At 40.6% G+C, this 18,715-nt stretch overlaps 1 protein-coding gene across 2 annotated transcripts in view; it reads right to left on the reverse strand.

The window, feature by feature from the left end:
* prex2 (phosphatidylinositol-3,4,5-trisphosphate-dependent Rac exchange factor 2) overlaps window positions 1-18,715 on the reverse strand; it is a 400,722-nt gene that overhangs the window by 251,367 nt on the left and 130,640 nt on the right. For both annotated transcript variants that reach the window (XM_073041067.1, XM_073041077.1), the window contains exons 9-11: window positions 11,097-11,246; window positions 9,492-9,636; window positions 4,916-5,016 (exon numbers count right to left, since the gene is read on the reverse strand). In XM_073041067.1, coding sequence (XP_072897168.1) covers window positions 4,916-5,016; window positions 9,492-9,636; window positions 11,097-11,246 — 396 coding nt within the window. The remainder of the gene's footprint in view (window positions 1-4,915; window positions 5,017-9,491; window positions 9,637-11,096; window positions 11,247-18,715) is intronic.

Genomic DNA, 18,715 nt, shown 5'->3' on the forward strand with positions numbered 1-18,715 from the left:
AGCAGAAATGAGGACTATTTAAAGTTTAAGAACTGCATGCAAAGAAACTGCAGACAGTTCATTGCCTGTACACAATGGAAAAGGTTCTGTTGGATCCCACTGTTTAATTGTTATTTTCTTTGCAGTTGAACAATTAATTTTCTACTTATATTTTATACAATATAATTACTTATATACAAGTAACTGCTTCAAGGTTCAAAGTACAGTTATTTTCATAGTATGTATACATTATACAACCTTGAGATTCATCTCCTTACAGGCAACCACAAAACAAGAAACACAAAAGAACCCATTAAAAAAAAGACAAACAAAGTGTGCTTCCTTGTGGTCACAGTATGTTTATGTGATTGTTCAGTGTGTCTCCCTAGTGATTACATTTGTATAATTCCGAAAAGCATTGGAAGCTTTTCCTGGTGCGGCATTATTTAAATAAGGGCTTTCTGAATGGCTGACTCGTATATGTAAATTTGTATGGAATATTTCTTATCTATGTATATAAAAAAGCTGTTCCACATTAGGCACCATCTGTTTTCTTTTGCTACTAGCCTCTGTTCCTGTTACTGTCCATTTTAGATTTTCTTTGTTCTAATAATGGTAAATAAAATGACCATGAAGCAACAGGTCTTGCGCCTCTTTGCAGGCTTATGAAAGAACCTTGGACTAAAAACATCATAATCCAACAATTGGCATAGTAAGCAGGATGATTGAATAGATTTATGGACTTGGAACAATCTAGGCAAAGTTTTGGCATGAAACAAAAATGGTAAGAACTTCCTCTGCTCCAATTTGTCTGAGAGAAAACTTAGTTCTAGCTTCAACGCATCATTGCATGGAAATTAGGAGTTAGGACACTCATTCATTGCTATTTAAAAATACAGATCTTTTAAAATATCATTTGCAAATAAATTTCGGTTGAACAGCATTCCAATTTGATTGAAGGACAATCCATTAAAATTTCAGTTGCCTGGCATTTAATTCAGTATCTTGTAAAACTCTGGTTGCACAATCCATTAAGTGTGGAAGTCATCAATTCATGTAGTGAAAATGCTCAACCACTCAACAATCTTCTGAAGGGCAGTAAGTGGTCATACAAACCCATGGCTCATTATGAAGAACAACTGGAAGCTTTCCAAACTTTGAAAGTGACATTCTGTACTGCACCTGTATTGGGAATCCCCAATACCACGTAAACCATTTAACTTGTATGTCAGCAAGAAACATAACTACATGTTGGCAGTCTTAACTCAAAACACGGAGTCCTACAGCATCCTGTTGGTTAATATTCTGTTAAATTGGATAATGTAGCATTAGGATGGGGTCTGTGTCTGTGAACAGTGCAGGAAACCTATGGGACAGTCATGGCTATTTCTAGCATCATGTTTGATCAAATTTTAAATGTTCAACATTCACACTCAGTACAGACATTGAATACGGCCTCTCAAGTAACAGCTGCTTGGAGGTCCAAGAGGTCTACAGCTCTTGAGGCATCTGATACGATCATACAACAAGTGAGTCCAGAGAACCCAGCAACACTGCTACTGTTGGACATGGAAGACTATGATGACCATAACTGTGCAAGAATAATAACATGCCTTAAAGATGCAAATTATTACAAAGAAATGGCTTTATCGAACCCAGATCTAATTCTGTATACTAATGGCTTCTCAAAAATTGAGAGAGGAATTTGAATGGCTGAATGAGCCATTGTTTCTGGAATGATGTGCTGACATCAGGACCTCTGCTACCTCTGTGCAAGAGACAAAACTAAAAGCTTTGACTGAAGCGTGCAAGTTGGCACAAGGAAGATCGGCTAATATCTACAATGATTCGCGATATGCTTTTGGAGTTGTTAATGAATTTGTAAACTTATGGAGAGAAAGAGGATTTCTTACAGCTATACGAACCCCAATCAAGAATGTCCAACTAGTACAAAAACTTATGTATGTCACACAACAGCTGTGAGAAGTTGTTGTATTAAAACGTAAAAGCCGCTCCAAAATAACTACAGTGGAGAGCCATGGGAATGCATTGGCTGATAAAACTGCAAAAAGGGCATCGTGGCAATAGAAGTACCAAGAACATATGCAGTGAATCTGACAACTGGAATTATGGAAATGAAGTTGAACTCTGCATCACAGACAGATATACAAGATATTTGAGAGGTTCAATCTCAATGCTCCAACCAGGAAACATGGCTCTGGAAGGAGAATGGTGGGAAGTTAAACAGTGATGGAGTTTGGAGATATGGCACTAGTCATAAGCTAACAGCTCCAACTACATTGTTTCCTTATCTGGCACAGCAGATACACTCCCTAAGGCACATTGGAGTGCAAAAGATGATCAGCAGATTCTCTCAGTGGGTGTGGATTCCAATGTTCAGGGCACAAGCTCGATAAATGTTTGAATTATGCATGGCATACCACAAAACAAATCCTGGAGCTCGATAAAAGTTGGAATTATGCATGACATACCACAAAACAAATCCTGGAGCAGTAATTAAGTGCCCCTGCCCAACCTGGTCAAATTTACATTTACAAGCTTACTACATTTCTTTAAGAAAGTGTCAAGGATACTCAGATGTACTGGTAATAGTGGACAATTTTTCAAGATGAGTTTAAGTTATTCCAGCAAGAACAGCCTCTGCCACAGGCACAGAAAAAACTCTGATCAAGGACTATATTCCGAGATGGGGATTGCCATGTCACATTGACTCTGATCAAGGAACACATTTCACTCAGAGAATTTGTCAAGAATTGCGTAAAATGTAAAATGCTCCCTGGAGTTTAGAAGAATGAGGGGAGATTTGATAGAGGTATATAAAATTATGATGGGTATAGATAGAGTGAATGCAAGCAGGCTTTTTCCACTGAGGCTAGGGGAGAAAAAAACCAGAGGACATGGGTTAAGGGTGAAGGGGGTAAAGTTTAAAGGGAACATTAGGGGCAGCTTCTTCACACAGAGAGTAGTGGTAGTGTGGAATGAGCTGCCAGATTAAGTAGTAAATGCGGGCTCACTTATAACATTTAAGAAAAACTTGGACAGGTACATGGATGAGAGGTGTGTGGAGGGATATGGTCCAGGTGCAGGTCAGTGGGACTAGGCAGAAAAATGATTCGGCACAGCCAAGAAGGGCCAAAAGACCTGTTTCTGTGCTGTAATGTCGTATGGTTCTATGTCAACTAATGAACATTCAATGGTCTTTTCATTGTCCACATCACACAGCATTGTCAGAATAAGATGAATGAGTGTGGAACCATCAAACAATGTCAAGTATCAAGAGGAAGGCATACCATGGCCTACGGCTCTTCCTATGGTCTTATGTAGCATCACAGTAACCCCAAACAAGAAAACTAAAGTAAGTCCATTTGATGTGGTAACAGGACATCCTATGTCATTGCCAGGAGCACCTAATCTCAAAGAAGCTAATATACATACATATTATGCCAGACAGTTTAGTTAACTATTGTGTGAAATTAACACAGGCTGTCCAGTCTGCTTCTCAACAGGTTTCTACTGCTTGGAGTGATCCATTAGAAGGAGGTCACACCCTGATTACTGGTGAGTGGATCCTGATTAAGAAACCACATAAGGATGCACTGGAGAGCTCAATGGGAAGGTTCTTATCAAGTGCTGTTACCAACTCGGCGGTGAAGGTAGAAGGCAAAAGTAAATGGATATATGCCAGGCACAGCAAGTGAGCTGAAGTGGCAGCTGAGGCGGACAATAAGCACTGTGGTTAATGTGCTAGTGACTTCTTGACCCAGTGCTATGCTGCTGGTCTGTAGTGAACATATCACTAACAGCCAGAAGACTTCAAGCAAATTGACAACTACTGGACATTATGAAGTTCATTCTGATATTAGTTGTTGTTATTTATTTACAATTTCCCCTACTTACAATGAGTACTAATATTCCTCTAATATGTTTTATCATTGTTTACATCTCTTTTACATGTACTGTATAAGTCATTAATAAAATAGTTCAAACTCAGGTAAGTACGCCTAATAATCTGCCTAACCGCGACATAATCTTATGAATACTTTGAAGAGTATATCCTTTAATATTTTCATAACTGAGGTAGTGTTTGATTACTTTATACTTGATGTAGATACCACAGGTTTTTCTGCCTCTGTATTTTCAGATGTAATGATTCTAAATGTGTGATTTAAAATCAAAGGGGTGTTGTTGAATCTGACTGTATAATTGTTATTTTCTCTGCAGTTTAACAGTTAATTGGCTGCTTGTATTTTATATGATTACTTATATATGAGTAATTGCTTAGTATGTTTCCTAGTGGTCACAGTATGTATATGCAGTTGTTCAGTGTGTCCCCTGGTGGATACATTAGTATGATTCTGGAAAGCTCTGGAAACTTCTCTTTGTGCTGTATTATTTGAAATAAGAGGTTTCTGACTGGCTGACTCTTATCTGTAAAAATTGGAATTTTGCTTTTCTACTTATGTAGTATAAAAAGAGCTGTTCCACATTGGGCATGATCTTTTTATGTTTGATTCTCCCCTTCTGCTACTATGCACTGCTCCTGTAACTGTCTGTTTTAGATTTTCTTTGCTCTGTTAACATGAAACAACACAATCTGTGCCTCTTTCCTGACTTCTGAAAGAACCTTGAATTGAAAACATCAGAATCCAACAGTCTCTTCGAATAATTGTTGGAGTGAGATACATTTTAAGTCATAGGGAGTGATTGTGAATTAATATCAAAGTAGACCCAAGTATACAGCTGTATAAGGTCTACTTTGATATCCATTCATAACTTATGTATGGCATGATCTACCTAATGGTATGTAACCAGAAGTTTTTCACCGTTATCTCAGCACAAGGAATAATAAACCAATAAAATCAATATATAATCCTTCATATGTCCAATCAGCCAAGCACTATCCATAGTCACTCACCATGATGGATGATTCCATTCTCCAACAGCGCTTGGCCCAGATGAACTCCTTCTTCAGGCTTACTGATCTCTTTAATTTCCATCAGCCATGCAACAAACTCACTGAAGTATCAAAACAAAAAGTTCCAATTAAAATACTGCTGCTCCCAAATAGCCAATCAGTACTCTACCACATGCTGTATTTTATCCTTTTGGAAGTCCCAGAATGCAAATCTCTGAAACTGGCTTTGACTGGCAGTTTTCACTGCAGCCTTCAGATATCACTGATAACCATTATGTAGATTTGGGTAGTGGAGAACATTGAAACATTGTTAAGGATGTCCTGATAAATATCTAAATTTTCCTCTACTGCACTGCTCCAAAAATCTGGCCCACCCAGCTCCCCAGATTATACGTGGCAGCGGAGTAGGAAGTATGCTTTTCATTACTGATTCTTCCAGCTCATAAGACAGTCAGAATGAGGATAGTGGCAAAGAAGGCTTATCATGGTCATTGAGGCAGTCAGCACTGATTAGTCTGAGCACACTGAAGAAGACTTTAAAACCATAAGGCATAGGAGCAGAGTTAGGACATTTAGCCCATCGAGTCTACCCCAACCATTCCATCATGGCTGATCCCAGATCCCACTCAATCCCATACACCTGCCTTCTTGCCATATCCTTTCATGCCCTGACTGATCAGGAAGCTATCAACTTCCGCATTAAATATACAGATGGACTTGACCTCCACCACAGTCCATGGCAGAACATTCCACATATTTATTACTCTCTGGCTAAAAAGAAATTCCTCCTTACCTCCATTCTAAAGGGTTGCCCCTCAATTTTGAGGTCATGTCCTCTAGTTCTGGATACACACACCAGAGGAAACATCCTCTCCATATCCACCCTAATTTTGCCTTCTTTCCCAAAGACTCAACCTTTAAATTAACTTTCTGGGAGTCTTGCACAAGGACTCCTGAGTCCCTCTGCACCTCTGATGTTTGAACCTTCTCCCCAGTTAGATAATAGTCTGAACTATTGTTCCTTTTACTGAAGAACTCGTAAGTTGTGTCTTTGATGCAAAAAGATATAATCCCAGTACTGCCCCACCAGTTTAGAGGTTGAATGGGACATTGACAGCTGCAAAAATGATCTCATTAGCAACAGAATCTCTGTTGAAGTACTAAACCATCGCATCAATCTACTTCTGTTGTGAAGATATTGACTCTTCTACAGTTGAGGACAGCATACAGAGAGGTGGTAATGGTGACCATCTCCAGAAAAAGAGATAAATCCAATGTGGCAATGCCTAAGAGGTCACCATGCTATCTGCCTCAAGGAACATTGTAATGTTCCTTCTCAATCACCATCTCAGAGTGACCAAAGACCCTCTGAGTGATGCTGTGCTGATTCCTTCATCACAAAGTACAATTGTGACCTTTATGCTGATTTCAGAAAATATGCAGAGACAGGCACCAGCCACTTCATGATACAAGGGATGAGGTTCTGCTCAATGAACATAGGGCGTTAGAAGTTAAATTAGTAAATTAAGACACAGGGTAGTAATCTCCAGATTACTCCCAATGTCATATATTGGTGAGGTTGGAAATAGAAGGATAGGCCAGATATGGTTGAGAACATGGTGTAGGGGACAGGATTTCAGTTTCTTGGATCATGAGGATCTCTTCCTCGGTAGAGATGATAAGTTAAAGAGTGACAGGTTGAACTAGAGAGGAACTAGTATCCTAGCAGGTAAATCTGCTAGTGATTGGCAGGGCGGTGGAATCTGAGCAGGAGCTAGTCATGGGATAAATCAACAGCCAGCAAGATCAAGTCTAGTAGTCAGGATAGCCAGCGATGGTAAAGGTAGGGAAGGGAATATTCAGTTAAACTGCATTTATTTCAGTACCTAAGGTTTAACAAGATGGGAAATGTCACTCTAGTGGGAACTTGAAGAACAGGTGTGTAGGAAAATTACTCACAGCTATAAGAATGACGTAAGGCATGTGCTGTAACGAGAGGTTGGGTTGTCTCCTCTGGAGCAGCAGAGGCTGAGGGAAGATCTAATGGAGGTTTATGTGAGGCATAGGTAGAGCAGACAGCCAGTATCTTTTTCCCAGGGTTGAAGTGTCTAATACTAGAGGGCATGCATTTAAGGTGAGTGGGGGCAAGTTCAAAGGAGATCTGTGGGGCAAATGTTGGGGGTGCCTGGAAGGCACTGTCTGGTGTGGTGGTAGAGTAGATATATTAAAGACATTTAGATAGACACATGAATGTGAGGAAAATGAAGGATATGGACATTTTTCAGGCAGAAGAGATTAGTGTAGTTGGCCATTTGATAACTAACTTAACTGGTTTGGCTGAGGGACCTGTTCCTGAGCTGTACTGTTCTATGTTCTAAACAGGTAACTGAAGCGGGTGCCAGGGAATACTTCGGCTGTAGTGACCATAATTCTATTAGTTTTAAGATAGTAACAGAAAAGCATAGGTCAGGTCCACAGGTTAGGGTCCTAAAATGGAGCAGGTCCAATTTTGGAGGAAATTAGTCAGGATCTAACAGAGGTCAATTCAGTGAGCTTGCTGGAAGGAAAATTAACAAGTGGCAAGTGGAAGTCTTTTAAGGGTGTGACAGCAAGTGTCCAAGAGCAATATGTTCCTGATAGGGTAGAAGGCAAACCTGGCAGATTTAGGGAACCCTGGCTGACAAAGGATATTGAAGCTCTGACCAGGTGAGAGAAGGAAGCATATATTGGGTGAGGAAGTCGAAATCAAGCAAATCCCTTTATGACTAAAAGATAATTAAGGATACTCTTATTGGGAAATCAATAAGACAAAGAAGGTACGAAATGGTTAAGGAAAATCCAAAGAGATTCTATTACTATATTAAGAGTAAAAGGGTGGCTAGGGAGACAGTAGATCCCCTTAGATATCAGCAGAGTTAGCTATGTCTTGAGCCACAGGAGGTGGGTGTGATTTTAACAAATATTTCTCCTCAGTATCTACTGAGGAGAAAAATAATGTTTGCTGATGAGATACGAAAAACAAGTGGAACTGTTTTGGAGGACATTCATATTACCAGGGAGTTGTATTTTAATCTCACAGCACATTAAGGTGAATAAATCCAGCACCTGACTGAATGTATCCTGTGACTGTAGAAGGCTAGAGAAGGAAGTCCTTGCAGAGATACTTGATTCATTGTTTACCATGATTGAAGTTCCCAAAGTCTAGAAGGTGGCAAACGCCGTTCCATTGTTTACAAAATGTAGCAAGGACGAGCCAAGTGACTACAGAATGTTCAGCCTAACATCAGTGGTGGGGAAGTTAGTGGAGGCGATTCCGAAGGACAGGATCAAGCAACGTTAGTTAGTTAGAGTCTGATTAGAAGGAGTCAGCAGGGTTTTCTGTGTGGAAGTCATGATTGATGAACATGTTAGCGTCTTTCAAAAGTAACTGATAAGGCAGATGAGGATGGCACTGTGAATGTTTTCTATTTGGACATTAGCAAGGTCTTTGGCAATGTCTCACATGACAGTCTCGTCTGGAAGTTCAGTTGCCAAAATCTAGTAACAGCTAATTATGTAGATTCAAAGTTAGCTTGGAAGCAGGAAGTGGAAGGCAGTGGTTGGAGATTGTTTCTCGCAATGGAGGCTACTGTTATGCCACAGGTGTTTGAATTGAGATCCCATTTACATAAAGGAATTGGATGTTCAAGACTTGATCAGTAAGTATGCAGATGACACAATTTAGGAGGCAGTGTTGATAGTGAAGAAGCTTATCGTAGATTACAAGGGGTTCTTGATCAGTTATGGAAGTGGGCCAATGAGTGGCAAATGGATTTCAATACAAATAACTCTGAGGTGATGCAATTTGGAACGTCAAACCCGCATAGGACTTATGAATGGTAGGGCACTTAGGATTGTAATGGAAGAGAGGAATCTAGGAGTACAAGTACACAGTTATGGACAGACTTGTAAAAAGGACACTTGGCATGCTGGCCTTCATCAGTCAGCGCACTGAGCACAGGAGCTAGGACATTATGTCACAGCTGTATAATTCATTGGCGAGCACACGCTTTGAGTACTGTGTACAGTTTTGATCATCCTGTTATAGGAAAGATGTGGTTAAACTGGAAAGAATACATAAAAGGTTTACAACAATGGAGTGCATAGAAGATTCACATCTGGAGGATGAGTTACATGGAGAGGTTAGATAGGCTAGGTCTTTGTTCCTTGGAAAGTAGGAGAATGAGGGGGCAACCAGATAGAAATGTTTAAAATTATGAGAGGCATCAATAAGGTGGATGGTAATATCCTTTCCCTAAGGGTAGAGACATAAAAAACTAGGGGTCAGAAAATTGGAGTGAGAGAGGAAGATTTAAAAGGGATACAAAGGGCAAAATTTTCACACAGAAGCTGGTGAGAATATGGAATGAGCTGCCAGAAGAAGTGGTTGAGGCACATATAACAGTGTCATTTAAGACACACTTAAATGAGAAGCAGAATATTTTCAAGAGAAGCAAAATAGAGAAGATGTCAGAGAAAAATATTAGGATTAAATAACCATTGCTGTTAGTGGCAATATTAAAATTTCATATCCTACCTGCCCAAAAAGCATTTTGGAAATGTGCTGAGTTTCCGTTTTCGGTCTTTGATTAAATTTTCCTGTTTACACAGCATATGGTATAGCTTTTCCCCTTTTTCGGAGATCATCATCCAGGTATCTTGTTCCACGCCTAGTTTCAAACCTAGTGAGTACAATCCAAAATACATCAACACTTTTCATTGTTCTACAGTTCCACAAAAAGAAATCGGTTTGTTCTCAACACAGAATATAATTGATGTTCTGCCATTGAGAATAAGACCATAAGACACAGGAGCAAAATTAGGCCATTCAGCCCATTGAGTCTGCTCCATTATTCCATCATGGCTGATCCAATATCCTTCTCACCCCCATTCTCCTGCTTTCTCCCCATAACCTTTGACACCCTTACGAATCAAGAACCTATCAACCTCTATCTTAAATAGATCCAACTGTAGCATGGCATTCCATAGATTCGCCACCCTCTGGCTAAAAAAATTCCTCTTTATCTCTGTTCTAAGGAAACATCCCTCTATTCTGAGGCTGTGCATTTCAATATTCAATAGTTGAACTTGGTTGGACTTGAATAGGTGGAGCATGGCGTGGAGTAGCATATCAACTATTTATTGGTGGAATATGGTAAAGTATGCTTCTGGCATGAAACTCCCACAGTAAATGAATCAAATTAAATCTCAACTACCTACATTAGTCAAATACTATGGCTACAGGAGCAGATCAGTTTGGTTATCCTCCAAGAACAGATTCACCAGGTGACACAAAAACTTGTTCTAAGCTTACTGAGTATGAGTCAGGAGTATGATGGAACACATTCATTTATCTAGATGAGAGCAATGCCAACTCTCAGGAAGCTCAACACAATCCAGGGCAAAGTAATCCACTTGTTCAACACGCCATGAGCTATTCTAAACTTTCACTTCTTTCTTCACCAGCACATAATTATTACATTGCATACAATGTACAAAATGCATGACAATGACTCACACAAGCTCATCAAAGAGCCATTCCCAAATTACAATTTCCACCACCAAGAAGGTCAGAGATCTGCAAGATACCCTCCAAGTTGCACAGCATCTCATCTTGAAAAGGTATCACAGATCTAAGCTCTGGAACCTTCAACACAACAGAACAATGGGAGTTCCTTCATTAGTAGCACTTCAGTAGTTCAATAAGACAGCTCTCACCACCTTCACCAGGACAATCAAGGATGGGCAATAAAAGTTGGTCTTGACACCAATGATAATATCCCAAATTAAAAACATGCTCTCCTTAAGTAGTCTGGTTTCCAAAGTTTGCAGGACAGCAGGGACTATTAATGTCCTGCAGTCATTTCTAATCACGGTCACCTGTCTCTCTCTCCAAAGCACCATCTCAGGCATGGATAGCCACTAGCAGAGGGAATGTAGGCAGGAGCACTGGCAAGAGTTTAGCTGCAAGTGAAGGATCCCTGAATGTGCGGCTGTGAGTAAGGGGCCAGAGCTCAGCTGCCAGTGGAGTGAGGGTCAAAGGGAGGGGAGCTGAGGAAGGATGGGAGGCAGAGGACAACAGTAGAGAAGAGATTCTTTAATTTAATTCATGTTTAACAAAGACTAAAGTTATACAGCTTACTCTTTCTTCGTTCTCGCTCCTTCAGAAAGGCCTCAAGCCATTCCTGCTTGTCTTCTGATGATTTTGCCATGCAGACAAACCATTTATTTTTGGCAGTGTTATGTATTTTCCAACCATTGATCACTGTATGACCACTGCTATGATAATCCGCTGGAGGAAAGATCAAAGATAATTATACACAACATTGTTTTATATTTTAAACCCCAACCAAAGAAATATGTTTGAAATATCACATAAATTTTGAAAAATTATGATCTCACTTTTTTTTACTTATTTGATTATCCACAGCATATGGCATAAATTGGTGCAAAGTGGCAAAGGATATTGAATTATCCAGTTCATTAATGCTGAAAATACATAGTTTTATAATGTAATTGAAAGTTCTTTATTCATTTGTGGGAAATAAATGAATAGTTGAATAAATGTAACACAAAGAACAATATCAAACTCTGAGAAATTAATAATAGAAAAGGCTATTTCATACCTCATCAAGCCAAAAACATTACACTGTTCAACATTAATTGAAAAAAAGACAAATTGTATTAGCAATGTAGCCATTTCCCTATCAGCTGAATTCACTGGTTCATATTTCAAGATGTGGACCAGGAGATTGTATCAAGTAATTTAAGTGTAATGCCCTGGTTCAGATTTTTACTGTTATGCTGTATGTATTTCATTTAGCAGTTCTGTAGGAGTAGTCAGTTCTGCTGGCAGCCTGTTTGGGTTATTGTTGAAGATAAAGAATGTGTGCCATCCAATTTGGATGGTAGAATTAGAGGGAGGCTTTCTTGGTGAGGGACACTAAGGTTGGTCTTGGGGGATTTTTTTGGTTCTGTGAGAGATGAAGAGAGAAGATGCTGGGAAGAACCAGTTGTTTGTTCAAGATGGATGCAAACAAAGTTCGGAAGATGATGTGTGCTTTCACGTTGACTGAGGGCCCAGCACATGAGTGACAGAGAAGTTCAAGACTTGGGCATTTTTGACTGTTTAATTATAATGGGCCCTTTCCTTTTTGTTTTTTTCTTTACTAACCCTTAAGTTAAGATTCAAATATATAATTCCTTTAATCGTGCGCAATGTACTGTCTGTTAATTTGTGGCTCTAATTTGTAACAGGGTAGCAAATTACACAGCATCCACACAAACCGGGGTTTGGGACAGGATAGCCTTCTCAATCTCATGAGTTTGGAGAGTGTTTTCCCTAGACTAATGCAGTTAAGGAAACCGGGGGGGGGGGGGGGGGGGGGGTTCATAAAGCACTAAGTAATATTTCTTAAATAACACCAATGTCAAATATTTTTCTTTCCTCCAGTCCAGAGCAGTAATTACAAACACAGAAAAATCCCAACCACTTGGGATGGATGGGAGAATGATAGCTTGGCATAGAATAGATAGGCCAAAGGACCTGCTTCTGTATTGTAGTGTTCTATAATTCTGTAACTCTACGACTTGAAAGAGGGATACTTTATCCATTGAAAACTGGTGGATTGCTGTCAACAGAAATGTAAAAAAATTAAATCTCAGATTCATTTCAAAATGTCCAACTTCCAAAGAAAGACAGAGACGAGAAACCTATTCCCAGGAAATGGTTTGGGCTATTAGACTATTAGATTAAACCTGGCAGAACAAATTACTTTGCAACATGCCCAAAACACTGGAGGAACTCAGCAGATCAGTCAGCATCTAAAGATGGGAATAAACAGTTGATGTTTTGTGCCACAACTCTTCATCAGGACTGGAAAGGAAGAGGGCAGAAACCAGAATGAGAAGGTAGGGGGAGGAGAAGTATAAGCTGACAGGTGGCAGGTGAGGGGGGTAAGGTAGGTGGGTGTGGGAGGGGTGATGTGAGAAGGTGATAGGTGAAAGGCTGAAAAAGAAAGAATCTAATAGGACAGGACTGTGGAAAACAGAATAAAGAGAAGGAAAGTGCCAGACTTGGAAGGACTGTTTAGGACGCTGAATGCTGGTGAGGGTGGAAGTGTAAGGCCAGGTATAGCACTTGTCACATTTGCAGGGATTTAGCGTCCCCGGTGAGGTGGTACTTCACCTGGAAGTCTGTTGAGGTCACTTATTGCTTTCAGTGATCCCACTTTGGCCTCCTCTACATTGGTGAGACCCAGCGCAAATAGGGGGATCACTTCATGGAGCACCTTTACTCTGTATGCGGTAAAAGGTAAGATCTTCCAGTGGCCATCCATTTCAATTCAACTTCTTATTCTTATATCAACATATCTGTCCGCGGCCTTCTCTACCTCTGTTCCTGCACCCCCCCACCCCTCTTCTCTATTTCCATTCCCCATTCTGGTGATCCTTTCACTCCTTCTCTTCCCTTCACCTGCCCTTATGACCTGCCCATCACCTCCCTCTAGTTCTCCACTTCTTTCCCTTTATTCGATGGTCCACTCTCCTCTCCTATAGATCCTTTCTTCAGCCCCTTATCTCTTTCACCTATCTCCTCCCAACTTGTCACATCATCCCTCCTCCCCCACCCACCCGCCTTTCCCTTCACCTGATCTCAGCTATCACCTGCCAGCTTGAACTCCTTCCTCTCCCCCCCTTCTATTCTAGACTCTAATCCCTTCAGTTTGAATCCTGATGAAGGGCCTCAGCCCAAAACATAGAATACTTATTTCCTTCCATTGATGCTGCCTGACTTTGCTCGTAATTTCCAGTATCTGCTGAATCTCTCATCTCTAACTTCTCTTACATATTTTTGTCCCAGAATATAAGTACAGTATATCAAAGATATTTTAAAGAAAATGCTAAAAATCCGTGTAGCTCTGCCTTTGGGCCATCCCTCCCAAACATCAAGCTTACTTGCTTTCCTGCCATCAGAATGTCCCCCAACCACCTACCCACCTACGAGGAACCAGATCAGCAGTGGACCCCAGGATCAGAACCCAATAGGATCATCTTCTTCAGGATCAGAACATCCACCCACTAATAGGGTTAAGAATTGGATCCCCTCCTCTCTTTATGCTAACCAGAAATAGCCAGGCCTTTATCTGTGGCTGAGGACTGTTCCAGAATGCACTCTGGCCATCTGGATGCCAGGCCTGTCAAAACTGGCTGAATTCCAGGCAGGTCTCTTAAATAAAAAGTTACAATTTACAATAGCTGTGAAATACCCAAGGTTCCCATCAGGACCTCTTTTTCACCCATCAGAAACTTTGCACCTGTCCAGATTTCTAACTTTTCCTGATATTGCATACTTACAGTAAAAGAAGTGTTTTCAATAGAGCAAACTTCAGTATTTACTGGTTTAGCAATCGGCTTAGTTCTGTATTTGGAAAAAAAAAGTGATACAGTGCAGCCAGAGTGCGTCAGAAGTGGAAGGAATAAATATTTCAGGTAGCAGACTGAATGTTCCCTCAGTAGGATGCTTTGTCCCATATGGTGTTGTGCTTGGGTGGGTAACGTTTGTGTTGTGGAGAATATTCTACTACATATCTATTGTGTCATTCACATGGTAGAAATAGTCTAAGGTGTCAGAATATTAATACCTCAGATTCTATAAAGTAAACAAGATTGTGTGAAAGGCAGAAATTGTTGAGAACATGTCATGAAAACTGCAGTGGGCTATTACTTCCCAATGTAAATCTTGGTGGCTGAGGCTCTGTCCCAGAGCCTGAACTTGTGCTCTATTTATAATTTTATTATGTTTACTTTCATGGTTATAACACTAATCATCAAAATATCTATAGTTCAGATGCTATGGAAAATTACAATGATTTTGTAAACAACTGTTTTTGTTTAACTTCTCCCCTTATTGCTTTGACCACTCTGATTCCTCCATGTGGAAAGAATGAATGTACTAATTGTGTTTAAAAAGTTTCCCTGGGTCCGTCGTTGTCAATGTAGAATCTTGCTGATGTATCACAATGTGACCGTCGCACAAATCATCTGTAAGATTACCTTCATTTTCCTGCCTAGCTATTATGTTTACAGATTAATTCTAAACCAGGCTAACATGTTGATTTATTCTCCTTCCCACATCCTTGTGGAAAATGTTAATCATAGAAAAAAATTGTCCTGTGGGTAGAATCTCAGAATTCCTTTGAACACCGTTTTCTAAATCACACCCAATCATGGATATATTCCATGATTTGGAGTTTGCATTGCATTAGTCATAATGTTCAAAGCACCAAGTTGGTGAAGAAGGTGATTCCAGTCGTTATACATCTGGTGCAGTAAGTTCTGAGTGAAAATATGTGAGTTCAGAAGTTATTTGAAATATGTAAATTAATGTATGTTAACAAAAATATGCTTAGTGGCCATTTTATTAGGTGAACCTGTGCATTGGCTCATTAATGCAAATATCTAATCAGCCAATCATGTGTAGCAACTCAATACATAAAAGAATGCAGACATGGTCAAGATGTTCAGTTGTTGTTCAGGCCAAACCTAAGAAAGGGGAAGAAATGTGATCTACGTGACTTTGTCCATGGAATGATAATTGGTGGTTTGAGTATCTCAGAAATTGCTGATCGCCTGGGATTTTCATGCACAACAGTCTCTAGAGTTTACAGAGAATGGTGCAAAAAACACTTCCAGTGAGTAGCCATTCTGTGGGCAAAAATGCCTTGTTAATAAGACAGGTTTATCTGCAGATACATAAGGGTCTTTTAGAACCTCTTAGATAGGTACATGGAGCTTAGAAAAATAAGAGGGCTACGTGCTAGCGAAATTGTAGGCAGTTTCTAGTGCAGGTTGCATGGTCGGCACAACATTGTGGGCCGAAGGGCCTGTCACAGAAACATAGAAACATAAAAAATAGGTGCAGGAGTAGGTCATTTGGCCCTTCGAGCCTGCACTGCCATTCAGTATGATCATGGCTGATCATCCAACTCAGAACCCTGTACCTGCTTTCTCTCCATACCCCCGATCCCTTTAGCCACAAGGGCCATATCTAACTTCCTCTTAAATATAGCCAATGAACCAGCCTCAACTGTTTCCTGTGGCAGAGAATTCCACAGGTTCACCACTCTCCGTGTGAAGAAGTTTTTCCTCATCTCGGTCCTAAAAGGCTTCCCCTTTATCCTTAAACTGTGACCCCTCATTCTGGACTTCCCCAACATCGGAAACAATCTTCCTGCATCTAGCCCGTCCAATCCCTTTAGAATTTTATACGTTTCAATAAGATCCCCCCTCAATCTTCTAAATTCCAGTGAGTATAAGCCTAGTCGATCCAGTCTTTCTTCATATGAAAGTCCTGCCATCCCAGGAATCAATCTGGTGAACCTTCTTTGTACTCCCTCTATGGCAAGAATGTCTTTCCTCAGATTAGGGGACCAAAACTGCACACGATACTCTAGGTGCGGTCTCACCAAGGCCTTGTACAACTGCAGTAGAACCTCCCTGCTCCTGTACTCAAATCCTTTTGCTATGAATGCCAACATACCATTTGCCTTTTTCACCGCCTGCTGTACCTGCATGCCCACCTTCAATGATTGGTGTACAATGACACCCCGGTCTCGTTGCACCTCCCCTTTTCCTAATCGGCCACCATTCAGATAATAATCTGTTTTCCTGTTCTTGCAACCAAAGTGAATAACCTCACATTTATCCTCATTAAATTGCATCTGCCATGAATTTGCCCACTCACCTAACCTATCCAAGTCACCCTGCATCCTCTTAGCATCCTCCTCACAGCTAACACTGCCGCCCAGCTTCGTGTCATCTGCAAACTTGGAGATGCTGCATTTAATTCCCTCGTCTAAATCATTAATATATATTGTAAACAACTGGGGTCCCAGCACTGAGCCTTGCGGTATCCCACTAGTCACTGCCTGCCATTCTAAAAAGGTCCCGTTTACTTCCACTCTTTGCTTCCTGTCTGCCAACCAATTCTCTATCCACATCAATACCATACCCCCAATACCGTGTGCTTTAAGTTTACACACTAATCTCCTGTGTGGGACCTTGTCAAAAGCCTTTTGAAAATCTAAATACACCACATCCACTGGCTCTCCCCTATCCACTCTACTAGTTACTGGCTCTCCCCTATCCACTCTACTAGTTACATCTTCAAAAAATTCTATAAGCTTCGTCAGACATGATTTTCCTTTCACAAATCCATGCTGACTTTGTCCGATGATTTCACCTTTCCAAATGTGCTGTTATCACATCTTTGATAACCGACTCTAGCATTTTCCCCACCACCGATGTCAGACTCACCAGTCTACAATTCCCCAGTTTTTCTCTCCCTCCTTTTTTAAAAAGTGGGGTTACATTAGCCACCCTCCAATCCTCAAGAACTAATCCAGAATCTAAGGAGTTTTGAAAAATTATCACTAATGCATCCACTATTTCTTGGGCTATTTCCTTAAGCACTCTGGGATGCAGACCATCTGGCCCTGGGGATTTATCTGCCTTTAATCCCTTCAATTTACCTAACACCACTTCCCTACTAACATGTATTTCACTCAGTTCCTCCATCTCACTAGACCCTCGGTCCCTTACTATTTCCGGAAGATTATTTATGTCCTCCTTGGTGAATACAGAACCAAAGTAGTTATTCAATTGGTCTGCCATGTCCTTTTTCCCCATGATCAATTCACCTGTTTCTGACTGTAAAGGACCTACATTTGTCTTGACCAATCTTTTTCTTTTCACATACCTATAAAAGCTTTTACAGTCAGTTTTTATGTTCCCTGCCAGCTTTCTCTCATAATCTTTTCTCCCTTTCCTAATTAAGCCCTTTGGCCTCCTCTGCTGGTCTCTGAATTTCTCCCAGTCCCCAGGTGTGCTGCTTTTTTTTTGCTAATTTATATGTTTCTTCTTTGGACTTGATACTATCCCTAATTTCCCTTGTTAGCCACGGGTGCACTACCTTCCCTGGTTTATTCTTTTGCCAAACTGGGATGAACAATTGTTGTAGTTCATCCATGCGATCTTTAAATGCTTGCCATTGCATACCCACCATCAACTCTTTAAGTATCATTTGCCATTCTATCTTAGGTAATTCACGTCTCTTGTTCCCATCCCCCTGCCACATTAGTTTAAATCCTCCTGAACAGCAGTAGCAAACGCTCCCCCTAGGACATTGGTTCCAGTCCAGCCCAGGTGCAGACCGTCCTGTTTATACTGGTCCCACCTCCCCCAGACCTGGTTCCAATGCCCCAGAAATTTGAATCCCTCCCCCCTTGCACCGTTTTTCAAGCCACGTATTCATCTGAAATATCCTCCTATTTCTACTCTGACTAGCACGTGGCACTAGTAGTAATCCAGAGATCATTACCTTTGTGGTCCTACTTTTTAGTTTATCTCCTAACTCCCTGAATTCACCTTGTAGGACCTCATCCCATTTTTTACCTATGTCATGTGCTCGATGTCGGAGGAGAATGGTCAGACTGGTTCAAGCTGACAGGAAGGTGGCTAACTCAAATAACCATACATTACAACAGTGGTGTCTTTGAACCTTTAAGTGGATTGGCTACAGCAACTGAAGACCATGAACAAACAATCAGTGGCCACTTTATTAGGTACAGCAATTTTATTAGAACTACTTTATTAGGTAGTGCTTCGTCAAGCACTACCATTCCACCTGTAACAAGCAAGGTTTACTGGCAGCCAACCATTCTAATTCCTATTCCCATTTCGATATGTCAGTCCATGGCC

This window comes from Hemitrygon akajei, chromosome 1, assembly GCF_048418815.1.
Source record: "Hemitrygon akajei chromosome 1, sHemAka1.3, whole genome shotgun sequence".
NCBI lineage: Eukaryota > Metazoa > Chordata > Chondrichthyes > Myliobatiformes > Dasyatidae > Hemitrygon > Hemitrygon akajei.